We start from the raw sequence: 22446 nt of genomic DNA, 5'->3' as shown, positions 1-22446 counted from the left end.
GAGGCTGGCTTTGAACTCACAATCCTCCTGCCTCAGCCTCCCAAGCTGCTGGGATTACCGGCATGTTCCACTGTGCCCAGCCCAATACCATTTTTAATATCTTTTTCCTTGTTTTGGGGTTTGATTGTTTGTTTTAGAAACGTCAACCAATTGAGGAAAAATAAAGAAAGGAATACTCAGAGACCAATAATTATATGAGGATCTACAAGTTAAAGTGGAGCACTAGAGTCAGCTTTCATCTTATAACAGAACAAAGTTCAGAGCCTGAACATATTAGGAATCTTGTTAGGAAACATTGTCAAATAAAGTTGGACCCTTAGGGCTGGGGATGTGGCTCAAGCGGTAGCGCGCTCGCCTGGCATGCGTGCGGCCCGGGTTCGATCCTCAGCAATACATACAAATAAAGATGTTGTGTCCGCCGAAAACTAAAAAATCAATATTAAAATTCTCTCTCTCTCTCTCTCTCTAAAAAAATAAATAAATAGTTGGACCCTTAAAAAGGACTATACTTTCAATGAAACTGGTTTGTTGTAGTCCATCCAAATGTAAAATTTCTGCCCATCAGAATAAGGGAAAATACTATCAATACATGTTTTGACAGAAACCTTATGTCCAGAGTATATAAACAACTCTCCAAATTACTAATAAAGACAATCAACCCAATAATAAATGAGCAAAAGATTTGGGCCCTTAACAAGTATGATATACAAATGATTAGTAAGTACACAAAAAAATTAGAACTTACTAATTGTAAAGCAAATGCAAATTGAATGCAATTTTAAACCATAATTCATACCCTCTAGAAAGGTTAAACTGAGACTGATACCAGCTGGTATTGGTTAGGATGTAAGACAATTAGAAGTCACACATTTCTGATGGAAGTATAAGATGGAACAACAGTTTGACAGTTTCTTATAAAGTTAAATATTCATCACTTACTGGCCTTTTGACTTAAGATCAAGTATAAATTTAGATATTCAGTTATCATATGATTTCCTATATATTTACCTAAGAAAAGTAAAGCCAGTGCGGTAGCACATGCTTTTAATTTCAGCAACTCAGGAGGCTGAGACAGAAGTATCCCAAGTTTAAGGCCAGACTAATCAACTTAGGAAGATCCTGTCTCAGACTAATCAACTTAGGAAGATCCTGTCTCAAAATAAAAAGGGGCTGGTGATGTAGGTTAGTGGTAGAGTGCCCCTAGGTTCAGTACACATGATACCATTTAAAAAAAAAAAAAAACAGAAAAGAAAGGAAGGAGAAAGGGAAATAAGTAGGTGGAAACATCAATTTTAAGAAAGACTTATACCTTGTACATTTTATAATTGTATAGCAGTTTTAATTCACAATAGATAAAAACTGGAGATAACTGTGATTAATAAACTGATGTTCACACAGTGACATATTCCTCAGCAGTTAAATTACTCAGATATGTACAGCATGTATGAATCTTAGCAACACATAAATATCAAAATAAAGAATGTTGGGGCTGGGGTTGGGGCTCAGCGGTAGAGTGCTAACCTAGCATGTGCAAAGCCCTGGGTTTGATCCTCAGCACCACATAAAAATAAATAAATAAAATAAAGGCATTGTGTCTAACTACACCTAAGAAATAAAAAAAAAAAAAGAAAGAAAGATTGTTAAGTTAAAAGGAGCCTAACACAGGAGAAACATACTGTGTGGTTCCCTTTATAAAGTTTGAAAACAGGTAGAAGTAATCTATTAGTGATAAATATAGAAAAGTGTTTGCCTTTAGTAAAGGGTGGGATTGACAAACGACCTTTTTGGGGATGTATCTTGGTTGACATGATTACACAAGCTTGTATTTTTATCCAGATCTCATCAAACCAGGCGCAGTAGCACATGCCTATAATCCAGCAACTCAGGATGCTGAGGCAGCAAGATCACAAGTTTGAGGTTAGCCTCAGCAACTTAGCAAGGCCCTAAGCAACTTAGTGAGGCCCTGTCTTAAAATATAAAAAGGGCTGGGGATGTGGCTCAGTGATTAAGCACCCCTGGGTTCAATCCCCAGTACCCCAGAAAAGAAAAAAACCTCATTGGTTTCACACTGAAGATCTGTACTTTCAATATACATTTTTGTTTTTTTCAAAACTTGGGTCATTTGGTAAAGACTAATAATAACCAGGCGAGTTTTCCATTTACTGAATGTCAGTTAAGAGAGCTCTACGGTATTTTAGGTGGAAGGAATGTAATCAGATATGGTAGTCTAAGAAGGAATTAAAGTAGTAAATAAATGAGTAAACCTAAACAACATTGACTGTATATAACCCAAGTAAAAATGTATTTTTTCATGGCTGGGGATGTAGCTCAGTGGTATGGTACTTGCATTGTATACTCAAGGCTGTAGGCTCAATCCCCAGCACCACACACACACACACACACACACACGCGCGCGCGCGCACACACAAAGGTAATCTGGAACTTAAAAAGTTGTATTAAATAGTGGACAAAAGCAGCATAAAAATCAGAAGGAGGGGATTGGGCATATAGCTTAATGGTAGAGTACTTACCTCACATACACAAGGCCCTGGGTTCAATCCCCAGCACCACCAAAAAAAAAAAAATCAGAAGGATGTTCATCGGTATTAATATAAGGGCTCTACTTTGTTCCAGAGGATAGTATCTTTACTAACTTTAGACTTTAATCAGTTTAAGTATACATGATTAGATATAAAATTAAAAGTTTCTCCAGCTTCCAAAGTAAAGAAACAGAAGGAAGGCAAAATAATCCAAAAGAAGAAAGAGGAGAAATTAGAAGATGGAAAAAATGCAAAGCCAAAATTAGATTAGCAGAAATAAATCTAAGTATATCAGAAATGATAACAGACTAAGCTGGGCAATGTTCCAACAACTTGGAAGACAAGGCAAAAAGATTACAAATTTAAGACCAACCTCAATAACTTAGCAAGATCTTGTATCAGAATAAAAAGAACTTGGATGTAGCTCAGTAATATAGCACTCCTGGGTTCAATCTCCAGTACCAACAACAAAAGAAATTATAACAAATTAAATCAAATGGGGCTGGGGATGTGGCTCAAGCGGTAGCGCACTCGCCTGGCATGCATGCCGCCCGGGTTCGATCCTCAGCACCACATACAAACAAAGATGTTGTGTCCGCCGAAAACTAAAAAACAAGTACTAAAATTCTCTCCCCCCGACTCTCTCTCTCTCTCTCTCTCTCTCTCTCTCTAATAAATAAATAAATAAAATGATTCACTTGAAATAACATTGTAAGACTGGGAATGTAGTGCAGTGATAGAGCACTTGCCTAGCATATTTGAGGCCTTAGGTTCAGTCCCCAATACCATAAAAATTAAGATTGTCAAACTGGATTAAATACAGCTATGTAGTGTTTATAAAAATCATCCAGAATATCATGTGTAAACACACACCTATTATCCTAGCTCCTCCGGAGGTTGAAGCAGGAAGATCACAAGTTTGAGGCCAGCCTTGGCAACTTGACAAGTCCTTATTTCAAAACAAATAGGGCTGAGGGTGTAACTCAGTGCTTGCCTAGCATGCTCAGCCCCGAGTTCAATCTCCAGTGCCACGAAAAACAAACAACAAAAAAACCCTCCAGCTAGGTATAATGGCACACAAACCTGTAATCCTGGAGCTCAATAGGCTGAGGCAGGAGAATCATAAGCTCTAGGCCAGTCTAAGCAATTTACTAAGACCCTGTCTCAGAATAATATTTTAAAACTGCTTGGGAATGTAGCTCGGTGGCAAAGTACCACTGTGTTGATCCCCAGTGCCAGACAATGAAAAAAATCCTGTAAAACTTAAAGCTACTAAAAATTGACTTGGGGTCACAGTACATACTGGGCATTGAACCCAGGATCACTTTACTACTGAGCTACATCACCAGGTCTTTTTTTTATTCAAATGTGTGTGTATGTGTGTGTGTGTGTGTGTGTTAAAATATGCAAAATGAAACGTATATTTTAGGAATTCAGAGGGTCATAGCCAATAGCCAACAACCCTTCTAACAAAAAATGGTTAGCAAGAAAAAAAGCATAACAGATTTATATGAGGATAGTTTTATAGTGAACCAAGCCTTCAAATTAAAGATACAAATGGTAAACTATCCATTTTTTTTTGCTTAGGTTCAGTGAACCATGGACATCCTTGTAGAACTGTGGTTGGACAAAAAGAATGATCAAACAGTAATAAATGAGGGAGGTAGGGGGAACCTAGCAAGGCTTGTCTGTTCAGATTCTTCTTGGCCTCTTTGAGCAACATTCTTTCCTTCCAAATATGGAGCAACACCTTTTCCAGATGGAGATATTATGACCTACTCAAATATGTAACTGAGAATTTTTTTTTCTTTGCTAATATATGTTTAGGTTTTATGATTGACTTTGGGGAAAACAAGGGTTCTGGTTACTGTGATCTGTCTTAGGGAAGGGGAATTCTAGTTTCTAAGGCCTTCATTGAAGGAGAATTGCGGAATAAGAAACAGGAGGACAAGAAGAGAAAATTATTGCTTTTGAGACCTTTACTTTGGGGTATCATTTTCAGAGACTCAACGTTAGAAAGACATGTAATTCGGTAGCTATTAACTTCTGAAGAGAAAAGAAGAGATAAGATTAGGGAGAATTAAGAACAGGATTTTTTTTTTTTTTTAGTTGTGGATGGACATAATACCTTTATTATTTGTTTTTATTTTTATGTGGTGCCGGGCATCAAACCTAGTGCCTCACGCATGCTAGACAAGCGCTCTACTACTGAGCCACAACCCCAGCCCCAAGAACAGGTTTTAAAGGTAATGCTGGGAGAGTTTTTTGTTGTTGTTGTTTTTCTTTTTTTAGGTACTGGGGATTGAACCCAGGGGATAGTAACTACTGAGCCACATCCCCAGCCTTTTTTATTTCTATTTCAGACAGGGTCTTTCATCACTAAGATGCTGAGGCTGGCTTTGAACTTTCGATCCTCCTGCCTCGGCCTCCCAAGCTGCTGGGATTACAGGTGTGTGCCACCACACCCAGCGGAATGGAAAACAGGAGGGCAAGAGTTATTCTGAGTTATAATTTATCTCATATATTCAGTTATAGAATTTATTCCTTTAAAAATAGTTAAATAATTTATTCCTGCATATGTATTCTAAAACATTCTAAAATCAAAAACCAAAAGTCAAAACATACCAAACAACAGGGAATTTCTCTGATATAGTCAGTAAAAGGAATCATTCAGCCAAAAATCTGTTCAATATATTCCAACCTCTTATGGTCTAGTACTTTGCTTTATATTTGTATGAGCAGGAATCCATATTTTGGGTATGTATACCAGAGATGACATGAAAATGAAGTTGGGATCTTTGTGGTTAACCTGAACGTATTAGAAACCAAAGAGATAATTGTGATATGCAGCCCATGGTTCTGAGCGAATGGTAGATCCAGACTGAACTAGACATTGCAAAATAGGCAACAAAGTTCATGCAAGAATCATTATCAATTTCCAAATATCTAGCCAGGCATAGTGGCACACAGCTGTAATCCCAGTGACTTGGGAGGATGAGGTAGGAAGATCAGAAGTTTAAAACCAGACTCAGGGACTTAGCAAGACCCTTTCTCAAAAATAAAGAAAAGAATTGGGGGCTGGGCATTGTGCCACATGCCTATAATCCTAGCAGCTCCGGGAGATGAGGCAGGAGTTTTGCAAATTCAAAGCTAGCCTCAGAAACTTAGCAAGAACTGTCTCAAAATAAAAAATAAAAAGGGCTAGAGATGTGGCTCAGTGGTTAAGTGTCCATGGGTTCAATCCCCAGTACCAAACAAACGAAACAAAGCAAAACTTCCAAATAACCAATAGCTCGTTAATGAATAGTATCTGTTATATCAAAAACCCCTACTTCCCTCTTCAGGAATTTGATCCACAGGACAGTAACAAATTGTTCAGTTGAATGGTGGGCCATAACTTTCATAATTTGTTTTATGTGAGTGCATTATACTAACTAGTTAAGATGATAATGGAGATGTACCATTGCAACAAAAAAGAGTATTTTATATATAGTTAATGATTTAATGTCATTTGTCAATCTGTAAAACTTTATTTGTAAATTTAACCCTAAATTTATCTTGTAATGACTATCTTATGGCTCTTTTCAAATAATAAATTTGCCTTCTGATTGTAAAATCTTCCAGAGGGCTGGGGTGTAGCTCAGTGGTAGAGTGTTTGTCCACCATGTGCAAAGTTTAGTCCCAACAACACAGAAAATACACAATTAAATAAAAGCCACAGAAATTAAGTATATCAAAAGAAAGCCATGTTTATAAAATGATGTTTTATAGAACTTAATGCCATTTTAATTTTCAGGTTCCCACTTTCCTGTTGGAATAGTTCCTCCAAGAACAAAATCACCAACACCCGAATCTTCGACAATAGCTTCATATGTAACCTTGAGGAAAACTAAGAAGATGATGGATCTAAGAACGGTATTTAAGTAGAAATTAGCTTCTGGAAATTAGATTCTCAAGCATATCTATTGTTTTCTTTTATCTTTCTATTTATAGCCTTTTATCAGAATTCTATTTAGATACTCTAAGAAAAACTTGGTAATTTTTTCAATTACATTTACAGAATTAGCACCTCAGAGGACAGGCCTAATCAAGATATCTTTTTTTAATCAGCCTTCACATGTAGTCTCCAGTTTTATGGAATCTATTCTTTGTTGGTTGCCCTATACTTCATCCCTTAATACTAATAAGAATTTCCTTGATAAACCTGTCAGATATATCCTGAAGCCACTCAAAATTTAATGGGTTTCCTAACTATCTTGAAGTTGCAGGGCCTTTTAGCTATTGTTGTTCTGAAGTTTGGTAATCCTCTGGTTACTCTGAAAAATGTGAATTGGGACAGGGAAATAGATCCTATATTTTACATTTTCATGTGAGACTCCTTTCATTCAGTCTGATTCTAAACCTATGTAATATTCTCAGGAAGATGCTGAGAATTCTTAACTACGTATCTCCTAAGTATTCTCTAGAGCTCTGGATTGCAAACTTTTACTTTTTATCTTTATAAATAAGATAATTTTAGGGTATAAGACAAGACTGAGGGGCTGGGGTTTCGCTCAGTGCTAGCTAGAGTGCTTGCCTATCATGGGTGAGGCACTGGGTTTGATCCTCAGCACCACATAAAAATAAAGGCATTGTGTCCACCTATAACTAAAAAAATTTTTTTTAAAAAAAGAAAAGACTGATATATATGGCTATTGAATGGTATTAGTGTAATGGCATATACATACATAAAGTATATGCCAAAAAAAAACTGATAAATTTATATACAAGGAACATAAACTAAGCATAGTAGCATACAGTTGTAATCTTAGTGACTCAGGAACCTGAGACAGGTGTATCTCAAAATCAAGTCCAGCCTGGAAAACTTAGCAAGACCTTGTCTCTCAAAATAAAAAAAAATAAAAAGGCCTGGAGATGTCACTTCATAGTAGAACACCCCTGGATTCAATCCCTAGTATGAATGGAAGAAAGGAAAGGAGGAAGGAGTTTCAATTAGTACAAAAATATAAAGACCTATAAAAATAATGATTATAGAATAAAAATCATAGCTATATATCAGTATGAACATTAGTGGTCATGGTTCTACAGTAGTATTAATTAAGAGAGGGAGGGGCAATTTTTATAAATTGGAAGGGTTGGAGGTTTTTTTGTTTGTTTTAATCGTAATGGTAAAATAGCAAATCAAGAGAAAAAGAAATATACAAAGCATATTGAAAGCAAACAGAAAGATTATAGTAGATGTTGTTTTATAATTATCTTAAATACTAGAAGAAAGACATATTTAACCCAAATACTGGAGGAAAAAAAATATGGGAGATTATGGGTATATAACCTTGACATAGGAAACGCCTTTATAAGTGATACTAGTGCCAAAAGAAAATGCTTTCAATGCATTTAACAGAAAAGTTCCATAATATTTGAGACACATCTATAAATTGCATTTATTGTTTATTTGTGGTGCTGGGGATCAAACCCAGAACATTGTACATGGTAGGCAAGTGCTATACCATTGAACTACATACCCAGCCCTTATAAATTTGTTGGTCTACATTTGTTTGTTTGTAATGGAAAATAATATAACAATAATATATAAACATGAAAAATGATCAACCACAATAATAATTTTTAAAATATGACTCTTTATTCTTTAGAAAGAATAAAGTAGTTGTGTACAGAACTTAACTTGGAGAAGGATGTTACAGTGTGACAACATTTTTGCATATGCATGGAAAATATTTGGGACAAACATAAATTAGCTGCTACTAAAAATGATAGGAGCTGGACGTGGTAGTACAAACCTATAATCCCAGCAGCTCAGGATGCTGAGATAGAGGATCACAAGTTCAAGGCCAGCCTTAGAAACTTAACAAAATTCTGTACCAAAATAAAAAAAGGGCTAGGAATGTGACTTGATGGTTAATTTAGAGAATTAGCACTCAGAGGACAGACCTAATCAAGATATCTTATTATTAGGACAGACCTAATCCAGTGGTCAAGCACCCCTGGGTTCAATCCCTAGTACCAAAAAAAAAAAATGAAAATTATAGGAAAATACTGCTAAAATGGTTAACTTTGCAATCATCTATTCTCTTCTACACATTAAGACTTTTTGTTTACCTTTTAGGTGTTTGTTTTGTTTTGTTTTGTTTTGTAGCACTGGGAATTGAATCCAGAGTGGTTTACCACTGAACTACATGCTATATCTCCAGTCTTTTTTTTTTTTTTTTTTTTTTTTTGAGATAGGGTCTCCCAAAATTGCTGAGGCTGGCTTTAAACCTGTGTTTTATCTGCATCAAACTTCCTAAGTTTCTGGGATTATAGGAATGCATCACTGCATCTGGCCTCCTTTTAGTTTTTTGTTTTGTTTTGTTGTTTTGTTTTTTTTAGCTTTTTAAAACCCTTTATTTATCTAAAGTCCCAGCACTCCAAGAAGCTGAGTAAGAGGATTTCAAGTTAAGAGGCCAGGCTGGGCCTGGCGGTATATTTCTGTGATCCCAGCTACTGGGATACTGAGGCAGGAGGATCACAAGTTTGAGGCCAGCCTCAACATTTTAGCAAGATCATGACCAACATAGCAAGACCCTGTCAAAAATAAAAAAGACTTGAATTGTGTAGCTCAGTGGTAAAGTATCCCCTGGGCTCAATCCCCAATACAAAAAAAAAAAGAAAATCCACCAAGAAGTTATGAGACCACCCTGGGCAACTTAATGAGATCCTATAACTCAAAATTTTAAAAAGTTAAATTTAAAAATTTCAGCAGGCATGGTGAAGCATGCCTGGAATCCCAGAGGCTCAGGAGGCTGAAGCAGGAAGATCATGAATTCAAAGTCAGCCTTGGCAAAGGCGAGGTGCTAAGCAACTCAGTGAGACCCTGTCTCTAAATAAAATACAAAGTACAGCTGGGGATGTGAATCTCAGTGATCAAGTACCCCTGAGTTCAATCCCCGGTACGCCTCCAAAACAAAACAAAACAGAACAAAATTTAAAGAAAAGGGCTGAGGAGGTTGCTCAGTGGTTAAGCAGCCGTGGATTCAATCTCTGGTACAAAAAAAATAAGAGTAGAACCACCATATGACCCAGCTATGGTCCTGCGGTAAGCTTACTCCAGAGGAGCCATACCCTCTTACATTTTGATTTTTTTCAGCCAAGAAAATACATTCTCCATGCACACATACATACGTTCATGCTTCCCCTCTCACCCCCACCTTATATCTTCCTTTTTCTCTTCCTTTCCATTATTGATCATGCATCACCAATTATCTGTTAGGGATAAAATAACTTAATCTGTATTCTGGTGTTACTCTACTGACATTCAAAACCTCTCCATTTTTTTTTTTTTTTCCTCAGTACTGGGATTGAACCCCTGGGCACTGTACCATTGAGCTACATCCCCAGTTCTGTTTTTAATTTTATGTTGAGACAGGGTCTCACTAAGTTGCTGATACTGGCCTCAAATTTGTAATCCTCTTGCCTTACCTCCCAAATTGCTAGGATTACAGGCATGTGCCTCTGCGCCCAGCTCCAGCTTCCACTTTTGATTATGAAAACAAGATAAGTACACTGTACAATATTGTTCATCATCCTTTGCAGAAGTTACTCTATGTTCATGTGTTTATTTTTAATTTCAAGGAAAGACCAAGAAGTGCAGTGGAACAGCTCTGTTTGGCAGAAAGTACTCGACCTAGGATGACTGTGGAAGAACAAATGGAAAGAATAAGAAGACATCAGCAAGCATGCCTAAGGGAAAAGAAGAAAGGATTAAATGTTATTGGTGCTTTAGACCAGTCACCCCTACAAAGTCCTTCTAATTTAAGGGATAATCCATTCAGGGTTACTCAGGTACATCAGCTGCTTTTGGTTATTCTTGCGTATAAATCTAAAAATCACTTGTATTTTAATGTTACGTGATTAATGAGTTTCTGAAGATCTACAGTATAGTTTTGGGGGGTTGTTTTTGTTTTCAGGGGGTACTGAGGATTGAACCCAGGGGTGCTTTACCACTATGCTATATCCACAGCTCTTTTTATTTTTAATTTTGAGATGGTAGTCTTGCTAAGTTGCTTAGGACCTTGCTAAATTGCTGAGGCTATATTGTGTCTTGATCCTCCTGCCTCAGCCTCCCAAATCACTAGGATTATAGGTGCATACCACTACACCCAGCTTAAATAGTTATTTTGTATTTTATAATTCTTATAGTAGTAAGATGAGACAACTTATTAAAATGAAAATAACACTGGGCTGAAAGAGACCAGAGCCAAAATATTCCTTGGATACCCAGGTATCTGTTTGGATTTTCTCTTTTTAACTGTAATCTACTGATATAACCTTAACCATATACTACACATATTTCTCTGTGTCCTAATTTATTATGAACTAAATTGTAGCAGGAAGCTGGGTACAGTGGTACACATCTGTAATTCCAGTGACTTGGGAGGCTGAGGCAGCAGGATTGCAAGTTCAAAGTCAAGCCAACTTGGGCAGCTGGCAAGACCCTGTCTCAAAAAAGGGACTGGGGATGTAGCTCAGTGGTAAAGTGCCCCTGGGTTCAATTCCCAGTACCCAAAAAATAAATAAACTACAGCAGGAAAGGACTTCTAAATAGACAATCTAAGTCAGCTGATTTTCACATGTCAGTTTTAACCTTATAAAATGTCACCATTCCATTTTCTTTGTTTCAAATTTCCCCTCTTCATAAATATGAATGGAAATGGCAGTCTAGTGGTCTTTTCAGTAGCTTCTATCTGGCCTATCTCTATTAGTAGACAGTGGTCACCTATGGGTAGAGTTCCTATACAGTGGCATAAACTAGATACATCAGCAGAAAGTGCTTCCCTGACCTAATAGACATCCACTTTCTATGTAATCAAAAACAGGCCTTGCTAATGGAAAACAAACAAACTGACAGTTGAATAATAACACATTTTACAAATTACAAAGTAGGTGGTTTAAGAGATAGGCTGGGTGTGATGATGCCTGTAATCCCAGCTACTCCAGAGGCTAAGGTAGGAGGACTGCATTACCAGGCCAGCCTGGGCAACTTAATTAGACCCTACCTCAAATTTAAAAAATTTTTAAAGGCTACAGATGTAATTGACTAAAGCACCTCTGGGTTCAATCCCCAGTGCTAGGGATGAAAAAGAAAATAGAAGTGGAGAAAAAAAAATGTATGTTTCCTTTGTTGATTTTCATAGAAAACTTCCCTGTGAATAGAGTCCAGCTTTGTTTTTATTTTTGTTGTTCTGGTTAGTCTGTTTGAAAACTAACACACAATAAAATGCATGCAAGCGCAGTATGAATTTAACAGTGCTATATCTTTTGGGCAGATTCGAAGGAAGGATGATAATGTTAAGGAATTGGATGCTGTTCATAGACAAAATGATATAAAGACCAACCATGAAACTCCTGCAACAGAAAGTGTTCAACTGAAAGAAGATGATCCTCAAAATATGGATATCAGCAAAGAGGTAGAGATGATTTTAGGATTTATATTCCAAAGGGATAGATTTTTTAAGATTAGATCAAGTGGTATGATTAAATAAAGTATTCCTTTTAGTTATAGAAACCATATATCTAAATGAAATTATAGGTTTTCTTTAATTGATATATAGACCCATAAAAATATATTGAAAATTTTAAATATAAATTACTGGGCATGGGTTCATGCATCTGTAATCCTAGCTAGTCCTGAGACTGAAGTAGGAGGATCAAAAGTTTGAGGCCAGCCTGGAAAATTTAGGTAGACCCTGTTTTAAAATAAAAATGAAAACGGCTGGAGATACAGCTTAGTGGTATGACACCCTGGGTTTAATCCCAGTAACACCAAAAAAAAGAATCCATAGTACTAGAATAAATTGCTACTAATCCAATCAAAGAATATTGTATCCCAGCAGCTCAGTCTTAGCAGTGTGTAGAATGTTAATTTTTTAATAGAGTTAAATTTCAATTTGTTGTCAGTAAATATTCAATATAGGGTACAATTTGGGGGGATAATTTTTTTAATAAGCATTTTGGAATCATTTTAAATTTTTTAAAGTCAAATGTAAGAATGCTTTGAAAAGAAAAATTTTCTTCTTATTCTGTAGTTTAAAAGAACTGAAAATGTTTTTTATGAAATACTTTTCACACCTGAGCCAAATGGAATAAATTCTGAGGAAGCAATGGATAAAGAGAGGAACAAAGAAAAAATATCTGAGGATATTACATACAGGTAATAATTTAGAAAAACAAAGAAATTATTTATAAAACTGTATACCTGCTTACAAATGATACACTAAAGAGTTGAAAATATTGAATTCTAGTCCCACCTTAGCTGCTTAGGAGCTATAGGATTTTGAGCAACTTACATAATCTTCTCAAGCTGCAGGCCCTTCACTTGTAAAACACCAATAGGAAAATACATTTATAGCGCTCAACGCTATGCTTAGCATGCAGGGAAATAGTCACTAAACAATACCTTTAAAAAATAATGCCAGTCAGGCTTGGTAGCACAGATCTATAAGGGAGGCTAAGGGAGAAGGGTCACAAGTTTCGTGCCAGCCTGGGCAACTTAGGAAGAACTGGTCTCAAAATAAAAAATTCAAAGGGCTAGAGATATAGGTCAGTGGTAGCACACCCCTGGGTTCAATCCCCAGTACCACAAAAAATAAGGATGTTGGGGCTGGGGTTATGGCTCAGCAGTAGAACGCTCGCCCCGCATTTGCAAGGCCCTGGGTTCGATCCTCAGCCCCACATAAAAATAAATAAATAAATGTTAAAAAAATAAAAATAAGATAAGGATGCCAGCACTGGGTTTGTGACTCAGTGATAGAGCCACTTGCCTAGCATGTGTGAAACCCTGGGTTTGATCCCCAGCACTGCAAAATTAGTAACAATAATAATAATACTCTTTCCACCATCTTTTCGTGCCACCATAATAGTGCGCATGAACGTCCTGGCTGATGCTCTCAAGAGTATCAACAATGCCAAAAAGAGAGGCAAAATGCCAGGTCCTTATTAGGCCGTGCTCCAAAGTCATTGTCCGGTTTCTAACTGTGATGATGAAGCATGGTTACATTGGCGAATTTGAAATCATTGATGATCACAGAGCTGGGAAAATTGTTGTCAACCTCACAGGCAGGTTAAACAAGTGTGGAGTGATATGCCCCAGATTTGATGTGCAGCTCAAAGACCTAAAAAAATGGCAGAATAATCTGCTCCCATCCCGTCAGTTTGGTTTCATTGTATTGACAACCTCTGCTGGCATCATGGACCATGAAGAAGCAAGACAAAAACACACAGGAGGAAAAATCCTGGGATTCTTTTTCTAGGGATGTAAAACATACATATAATAAAATGCCTCAGTGGACTCTCCTTCTAAAATAATAATAATAAAATAATGTCAAATGACAGCTTAAGCTATAGCAAAGTTAAGTACCTCAACACTGCCTGTGAAATGATAGACACTAATCAGAAGACTAGGTTGTCTGAGAGTCCCAAAGACAATGGTGATTTTCTTTTATTTTTTGGCAACATTCCTTAACTTGCCCCTTTATATTTTTTGGAGAGAGGGTCTTGCTAAGTTGCTAAGGTTGGCCTTGAACTTGCAGTCCTCTGCATTAGCCTCCAGAGTCACTGGGGTTACAGGTGTATGCCAGTGCACCTGGCAGTAGCTATACCTTTATTTCTTCAATGCCTAGCAAGATTGAATTTGAAAAGTGTTTGGCCGTGTCTGCTAAGAAAAGTATCTGTGCCAAGTCAGGCATAGTGATGCATGCTAAAGCAGGAGAATTGCAAGTTTGAGACCAGTCTCACAACATAGCAAGACCCTGTCTCAAAATAAAAAAGGGCTAGGGATGTGGCCCAGTGGTAAATCCCTCTGGATTCAATCCCCAGAGGGAAAAAACAAGTTTGGAGATTGGGGGATTTAAATGAAACAAGATTAGCAAAGTATAGGTAATTATTAAACTTGAAGTAGCAAATTTCATTTTATTATTTGCTCTAATCTTTTTATGTTTGGAGTTTCCTAGAAAGAGAAAAAAAAATGAGATCAGTTACAAATGTTAACATTTGTTAAATATATCTAAGTGGTGGCATCGAGTCTGAGTAGTTAGAATTTTCTCAATAAGAAACTGGAAGAAAAAAATTAATTGTATTCTAAGTAAATTATAAAATAACAATCTGTTTTCATTAGCTCTCAAGATGAGACACAGATCACAAATCATAAGCCAGAAGCCCATACTGAAGAAGATACAAAGAACAATATTCATGAGCAGGAAGAAACTGTTATTTCATATGAACCAACTCCGGAGCTTTCTAGAGAAAATGAAACAATGGCAGGTAGATACTACATGTTTTATGATTTTCTTACCTATATCACTTAGAAAGCAAAGTGCATAGGAGTTCTAATTTTTTTAATTGTCACTGGCCACTTGGATATTGTATGACAGGTCTGATTCAAAGTGTATGAACTTCTAAACTTGTTTTGCTGAACTTCTAAATTTATTTTTCCATATGGATATTGTAACAAGGGAGCCACTCAAGAACAGTGACTGCAGATTAATGAACCTTTTCCTTCCCACTTACATATTCATGAAGGGTGTATTTGGACAAAGGAAGAAAGGTAACCCCTGCCACTGAGTCTGCTCTGGCTTAAGAATTGGCTCACTGATTTGATTTTAGTTTTTAATCATAATATATGGTAAACTTTTTCTAATGAGAAGATCCCTCAGTACTTAAAATTTACCTATTCTAAGGACTAGTCTCTGAGAGTTCACAAACTTGACACTTTGGGAAATGTGGACAATTATACATTTAAAGCAGTAGAATGGATGTGTTTACTCTAGCCCCAACCATAATCCACATCTGGATTTTTTTCTGATAGTAGAAAAAAATCATTCATATCATATTACAAAATAAATTATTTTTTCTATACTATGTGCTCTCATTCCCTCCCCCACCCTCTCTTAGTGGAGATGGGGTGCAGTGGTGGGGTTTAAACCCAAGTGCCTTGAGCATGATAGGCAAGCACTGAGCTGTTTACCAGTAAGCCACATCTTGACGCTGCCATTATATTTTTTAGACTCTTCGTAAATATTTTTTTCTTTCTTTTCCTTCGTTATGGTTTCTAGAGGGTGAGAGTGAAGGGTAGGATCATAGCACTAATGAATATTTTTAACTTTCTATCTTTACTTCATAACAAAGAAAATCATTCTTTATAATCCTCCTCTCCGTAACTTCTACCCTTTTGTGGAAAGATAAGAATAATGTAATTCAGGACTATTCTTTCTAGGAAAAGTATAAAATTCTGGGCAGAGCATTTTTTCTTTTATATACATAGAACATGCATATGTATGTCATCAGTCCTGTTCCCTTGTAACAAATATTAACCACTGTCTCCTTTACCTTTACCACTTAAAAGACAACATGCACAAGAGTTGTACTTTTGTAATTGTTACTGACCACTTGGTTATTGGGTACCAGGCCTGATTCAGAGAATTAAACCTATAACTTTTTAAGTCTCTGTAGTATCTAGCTGCATGAACTAGAAAAGACTCAACAGAACCATGGACAGACACCTGAAATCTAACCTCACAAGAAAAAGAATGAATTTTAAACTAGGCTGCAGGAGACATTTTATACTGAATATTCCAGTTGCCTTATTAGAAAATCATAACAGAACCCACAAACAGTTATTACTTCCTCCCCAGTAAATGTTCTGATTGTTGTGGGATCACAGCATCAAGATTTACTTCTCCAAATGTATTTTAAAGATACTTATTTTCTCATATGTTTTCTTGGTGTGTTTTAGTGAAAAGTCTGTCCCCGTCTCCTGAGTCCTCAGCATCGCCAGTTCCATCCACTCAGCCGCAGCTCACAGAAGGATCACATTTCATGTGTGTGTAGTCTCAGAAGTATGTCATTTCCCTTCATATTAGTGGTTTACTGTTAAAGAGTGTTTTACTTGAATTTTATTCATCTGTTGTTTAGTAAAAATATTTGGGATTAATTCTGGACTCTGCATTAGGGATAATTAGCAGATAAAGAGGCCATGTGTTTAAACCATGGCCAGTAACTCGGATTTTGAACATTGCCCCCTTCTAATGATTTGCTTTGTGACAGCATTTTCTCTCTTATTTTATCATCCATAAAAGCAGCAAAATTTGGAGAGAATGGTCTGTGCCAAAACAAGCTTCACAGTATCATGCAGCTGTGCTCCTATGGAACATTCCTTTGCATAGTCACATCTGAGAATGCTGTTAAGGAATTACATGTCGATCATGTAATGTTTTTTAATTAATGTGGCATATCTATCTAATTGGAATTTGTTAATTATTTTAAGGACAAAAATTGTTTATGATTCAGCCAACTTGATAGAATTTTAAGAGCTATTAAATCTAGTTGAGATCTATTAGAAATTATTTCTAAATAATGAATTAATTTAAATCAAGGTAGCAACTGAAAAAGACACAGATGGGGACAGGGAGAAGGAGGAAACCTTTCTTAAAAAATGTTCCTAATTTTTTTTATCTTTATAGACAGTTATTATATGTATAATTATACAAAATTATACACATACAAATAGACATTTTTTTCTTCGGTAAAACTGTGAGATACAGAGTGAGCATCTTAGCCTTGTCTTTTTTCTCACAGTATATACCATGTCTAGTAATTTTTGGTGCTTTAAAATTACCACCAATTTCTGTTAACCAGTTATAAGCAGCAAAAACAGACATTCTGAGCATTATTACCAACATCTTCTTTGAATTTTAGATTCTCAAAATAAATTATTACATTTACTTACTTGCCTAAGTGCTTATTTTCTGGAATCTACTTCCATTTATTATTTTAATTAAAGCAGCTTTAATCTTTCTCCTTTTTTTTCTTCTTTTCTTTAAATATTTGTTTAGTTGTAGATGGACACGATACCTTTGCTTTATTTTTATGTGGTGTGGGGGATTGAACCCAGTGCCTCACTCATGCTAGGCAAGCGCTCTACCACTGAGCCACAGCCCTGTCCTTTTTTTCAACCAGAAAAATTTATGTTGTCTTATCATGTTTAAAATTTTTATTGTGTTTACCTGGAGCCTAGAAGAGCCTTTTGTTTGTTGTCTGGCTGTGCAGGTTTCAAGTGCTTGCTGAAATTACAGATGGCCTATGTCTTGCCTCATTCCCTCACGATTTTTTTTTTTTATTGGTTGCTCAAAACATTACAATGATCTTAACATATCATATATCATACATTTGATTCAAATGGGGTATGAATTCTTATTTTTCCCACGTGTACAGATTGCAGGATCACATTGGTTATACAGCCACGTTTATACATACTGCCATACTAGTGTCTGTTGTATTCTGCTGCCTTTCCTATTCCCCCTCCCCTCCCCTCCCATCATTTCTCTCTACCCCATCTACTGTAATTCATTTCTCTCTCTCTTTTTTTTCCCCTTTCCCCTCACATCCTCTTATATGTAATTTTGTATAACAATGAGGGTCTCCTTCCATCTTCCGTGCAATTCCCCTTCTTTCTCCCATTCCCTCCCACCTCTCGTCCCTGCTTAATGGTAATCTTCTTCTTATGCTCTTCCTCCCTGCTCTGTTTTGAGTCACCCTCCTTATATCAAAGAAGACATTCAGCATTTGTTTTTTATGGAATGGCTAACTTCACTTAGCATAATCTGCTCTAATTTTGTTATTTTTTAGTGCAGAGTAATATTCCATTGTGTATAAATGCCACATTTTTTTTATCCATTCAGCTATTGAAGGGCATCTAGGTTGGTTCCACAGTCTAGCTATTGTGAATTGTGCTGCTATGAACATCGATGTAGCTGTATCCCTGTAGTATGCTCTTTTTAGGTCTTTTGGGAATAGTCCGAGAAGGGGAATAGCTGGGTCAAATGGTGGTTCCATTCCCAGCTTTCCAAGGAATCTCCATACTACTTTCCAAATTGGCCGCACCAATTTGCAGTCCCACCAGCAATGTACAAGTGTACCCTTTTCCCCACATCCTCCTCCAGCATTTGTTGTTGTTTGACTTCATAATGGCTGCCTTTCTTACTGGAGTGAGATGGTATCTTAGGGTGGTTTTGATTTGCATTTCTCTAATTGCTAGAGATGGTGAACTGGAGTGAGATGGTATCTTAGGGTGGTTTTGATTTGCATTTCTCTAATTGCTAGAGATGGTGAGCATTTTTTTTTTTTTTTTTTTTTTTATTGTTGGCTGTTCAAAACATTACATAGTTCTTGATATATCATATTTCACAATTTGATTCAAGTGGGTTATGAGCTCCCATTTTTACCCCATATACAGATTGCAGAATCACATCAGTTACACATCCATTGATTTACATATTGCCATATATAATCAATCAACAAATACACACACATTTTTTTGTGTGTGTATTTGTTGATTGATTATATATCCTTCTCAGAGAAGTGTCTGTTCAGATCCTTGGCCCATTTGTTGATTGGGTTATTTGTTTTCTTATTTACAAATTTTTAACTTTAGAATTAAAGCAACTGGTGGCAGAATAAAATCCAACAAAGGAAAAATTAACATGATGTTCACTTAATTTCTTCAACATAAAGAGTTAGTAGGTGGTATCTATGTATCTTAGTAAAGAAATGTGCATTAAGAGCCATTCATATTATTTTTTGATTTTATGAACAGGTTACATTTCATTTTATACAGACCTTTTTGATAATAAAGAATGTTCAGAGTTAAAACTCCAGTACATTTCCAAGTTCCTGGAGTTGTTACTGCATTTTATTTTGTTTAATTTTTATCCCAAGAGCCTATGGCATTACATACTAGAATGAGGCACAACTGTTGCCAGATACCTTCTGGTGTCTTTGTCATGCAGCTACCACAAACAACTAGTGGTACAAAAACTCATATAGTACTTTATGTTCTCCCATTGTACATAAGTCATCTTTCTGAACTAGTCATTTTGGCAAGACTCAGAAAGCTTTACAAATGATGTTGCTATATAGATGGCTCAATATATTATTACATATTTTATGAAAGTTATGCAAACCTTTGTTTATTTTGTCGATCTTTGGATTCAGCAACAAATGTGGATACATTTTTTTATTTTGACTTGCTTTAATTGCATTATGTTTTTTCACTGTGAATTAGGCTTATGGAAATAAAGAAAAATGGCCTTTAACTGTATTATGTTTTAGAATTTTCATGGCCATGCTTGTCAGTTCTATTGTTATATCCTTGTGAGGTACTTTGGGACATGGTCATTCATCAGCTTTGCAGGTGTCAAAGTAATTTCCCCTTTCTTATTTTTCAGCTATACTGACTTCTGTTGAAACCAGTCACAGCTAAAGACGTGGACCTTTGGCAATGTAAGAAGATATTGTACAGTATATTTTAAATCTATGAAATTCATAGTTTTTGATGCTTTCAACCACAGAGCATCATTTTACCACTTCTGGAAAATGTTATTCCAAAACAGCTTTAATGGCCCATATGTACACTCCATAATCTCAAGGTTATCATTCTGACACCAGCTTGCTGCTATGATTTCAGAGCACATAAGTAAAGGTGCTTTTTAATGTGCAGTCTATAGAAAGAGCTTACTTAGTTGCTGATTCTCAGATTTTGATGTTTCTTAAGTCTAAGTGAATTTATATTTCTTTTTGCTTTTCAGTACATAAAGTTACTTATTATTTCAAGTGAGAGTTGCTTTTCTTTCTTTTTCCTTTCTTTCTGATTTTGGATACTGCAGTGCTTTGTTTCACACTTGATTTGTAAAAATTTTACATATATATATATATATATATATATATATATATATATATATATATTTTTAAAATATGCCATTTTATTATTGCTAAGTGAAGTATGTCCTGTTTTCTGCTATAATTCTTTCTCAGTCAGATTGCAATGTCAGCAGTTACTGCCACACTCTTGTCAGCTTAAACACAAATGTTATCGCTTACCTTTTCTTAAAAAAAAAAAAATTAAAAGTGTAGGTATTTTGAAGTACTGGACTTATACTTCATTGGAATAGATGTGTATAGCAATAAGCAGGTTTCCAAATCCAGTACTTAGTTTGTGTACAAATGTAATTATGTTCATTGTGTATATATTATGCAATGAGCACTTGTAATGTATTAAAGGCTACTTCCTATTGTTTAAATGCAAATGTTCATATCTCATTTCTTTTTTATCATGTTAAATAAATGTTGATGTTCTTAAGTCACTTGTGTTAGAATTTTTTTTTTCCACTAAAATGAAAAGTCTTGAGAGTTGGGGATGCGACTCAGAGTAAAGCACTTTGCCTCTCATGCACAAGGCCCTGGGTTCAATCCACAGCACCAGAAAGAGATAGTGGGGGGGAGTCTTGAGATTTAAGAGACTTCTCAAAGAAAAAGTAGTCTTTTAATCTTATTATCCTAGACAGTATCATAAAAGAACCTTGTCTGTCCAACCTTCCCATGTCAAAATTGAGGGAACTTGATGCCCAAAGTGATAAATTGGCTTGCTGGCCATAACCATGTTACAATTATTGACAGGATTTGGGGCAACATAATTTTTCTTACTTTTCCTCTTAAATCTATCAGCTCATCACCAATGGGCAAATTTATATTTATGAATTCTTCTACAATATTTCAATTTGTTTCCAAGTTTTAAAAAGTGATTTCAAGCATCTATCTGCAGGCCTTCTCTGCTTAGGGACTGGACTTTGAGAGGGGTCTGTAGAGTAGAAAGGGCTATTTCTCTGACACGGGTAATTAGAAACCGTTTCATCATAAGTGAGACTCAGAGATCTTTTCTCTTACAATACATTCTTTGCAGATGTTCACGCTCTTCAGAATCAATTACATTTTCTTTCCTTTGTAACCTTTTATGCATGCTTTATATTGTTCCCAGAGTACAAGGAAATTTGATGCTTCTGGATTCCTGTATGGAGTGGCTCAAACCAAATTGGCACTGGTCAGTCTCCACTCTCCACCCCCACTTCATGTTATACTAAAGAGGATTTAGATTTGATACGAAATGCAGATGTATAAAAATTTATCTGCTCCTAAAGGAAACATTCAAGATGAAATGCAAAGAGTCTAGATTGCAGGAGATAAATGAAAACAGAATGAAAGGAGAATGTTTACTTTTCTTATTATTAAAAGGATATATATATATATATATATATATATATATATATATATATATATATATATATAAAGAAGTCTTCTCAGATTATTATTTTCCCTTAATCTTGGCGCCCTTTTTTTTTGGCGTGGGGGGGTATTATTTCCCCTTTATCATAATATAATTATTTTTAACAGATCTTCTGTCAGTTTGTTGAGATTTTCTGATATTCTTTGGGTTTTTTGTGGGGGCTTTGTTTTATCTTTGAGGATGTGTCTGTGTATTGTCTTTTGTTTTATTAAACACAACTTTTTGTGTATTTTGTAGTACTAGGGATTAAACCCAGGGCTTCATGCGTGCTAGTCAAGCACAGTACCACTCATCTCCAAACATTCTGTAACTATTTCAAGAAGGAAATATATATACATACATATTCCTTATTAGGATCCCTGGCATACTAGAGAATTTGGAAAAAGCAGTATGAAATAGTTGTTACTCTTTTGTTTCTCTCCACCCCATTCCTGGTACTAGGGATTGAACCCAAGGGCACTTTACCACTGAGCTACATTCCAAGCCCTTTTTTTATATTTTGAGATAGGGTGTCACTAAATTGCCAAGTCTGGCCTCAAGCTTGCGATCCTTCTGCTCAGACTCCCAAGTTGTTACTGTGACTCTTTTCAACATTTCAGAAAGACAGATGAAAGTACCAACAATAGGCTAGTGTGGTAATGTATACCTGTAATCCAAGCAGTTCTGGAGGCTGAAGCATGAGGATCATGAGTTCAAAGCCAGCCTGAGCAAAAGCGAAGCACTAAGCAACTCAGTGAG

At 36.0% G+C, this 22446-nt stretch overlaps 1 protein-coding gene and 1 pseudogene across 7 annotated transcripts in view; both read left to right on the top strand.

Moving 5' to 3' along the window:
• Plekha5 (pleckstrin homology domain containing A5) overlaps nt 1-20338 on the top strand; it is a 234955-nt gene extending 214617 nt beyond the window's left edge. For 2 of the 7 annotated variants that reach the window (XM_071610109.1, XM_071610106.1), the window contains 7 exons: nt 6337-6455; nt 10170-10379; nt 11864-12004; nt 12623-12747; nt 14710-14855; nt 16327-16429; nt 19817-20335. In XM_071610109.1, coding sequence (XP_071466210.1) covers nt 6337-6455; nt 10170-10379; nt 11864-12004; nt 12623-12747; nt 14710-14855; nt 16327-16421 — 836 coding nt within the window. In that variant the 3' untranslated portion in view covers nt 16422-16429; nt 19817-20335. Of the gene's footprint in view, nt 1-6336; nt 6456-10169; nt 10380-11863; nt 12005-12622; nt 12748-14709; nt 14856-16326; nt 16430-19816 lie in introns of all 7 variants that reach the window. The other 5 variants (XM_071610110.1, XM_071610107.1, XM_071610108.1 and 2 more) reach the window with 3 other exon arrangements.
• On the top strand, nt 13363-13884 carry LOC114108323 (small ribosomal subunit protein uS8-like; annotated as a pseudogene).
• Nucleotides 20339-22446: the final 2108 nt, after the last annotated feature.

Source organism: Marmota flaviventris, chromosome 3, assembly GCF_047511675.1.
Source record: "Marmota flaviventris isolate mMarFla1 chromosome 3, mMarFla1.hap1, whole genome shotgun sequence".
Classification (NCBI taxonomy): domain Eukaryota; kingdom Metazoa; phylum Chordata; class Mammalia; order Rodentia; family Sciuridae; genus Marmota; species Marmota flaviventris.
This window is presented reverse-complemented; position numbering and strand designations above follow the sequence as displayed.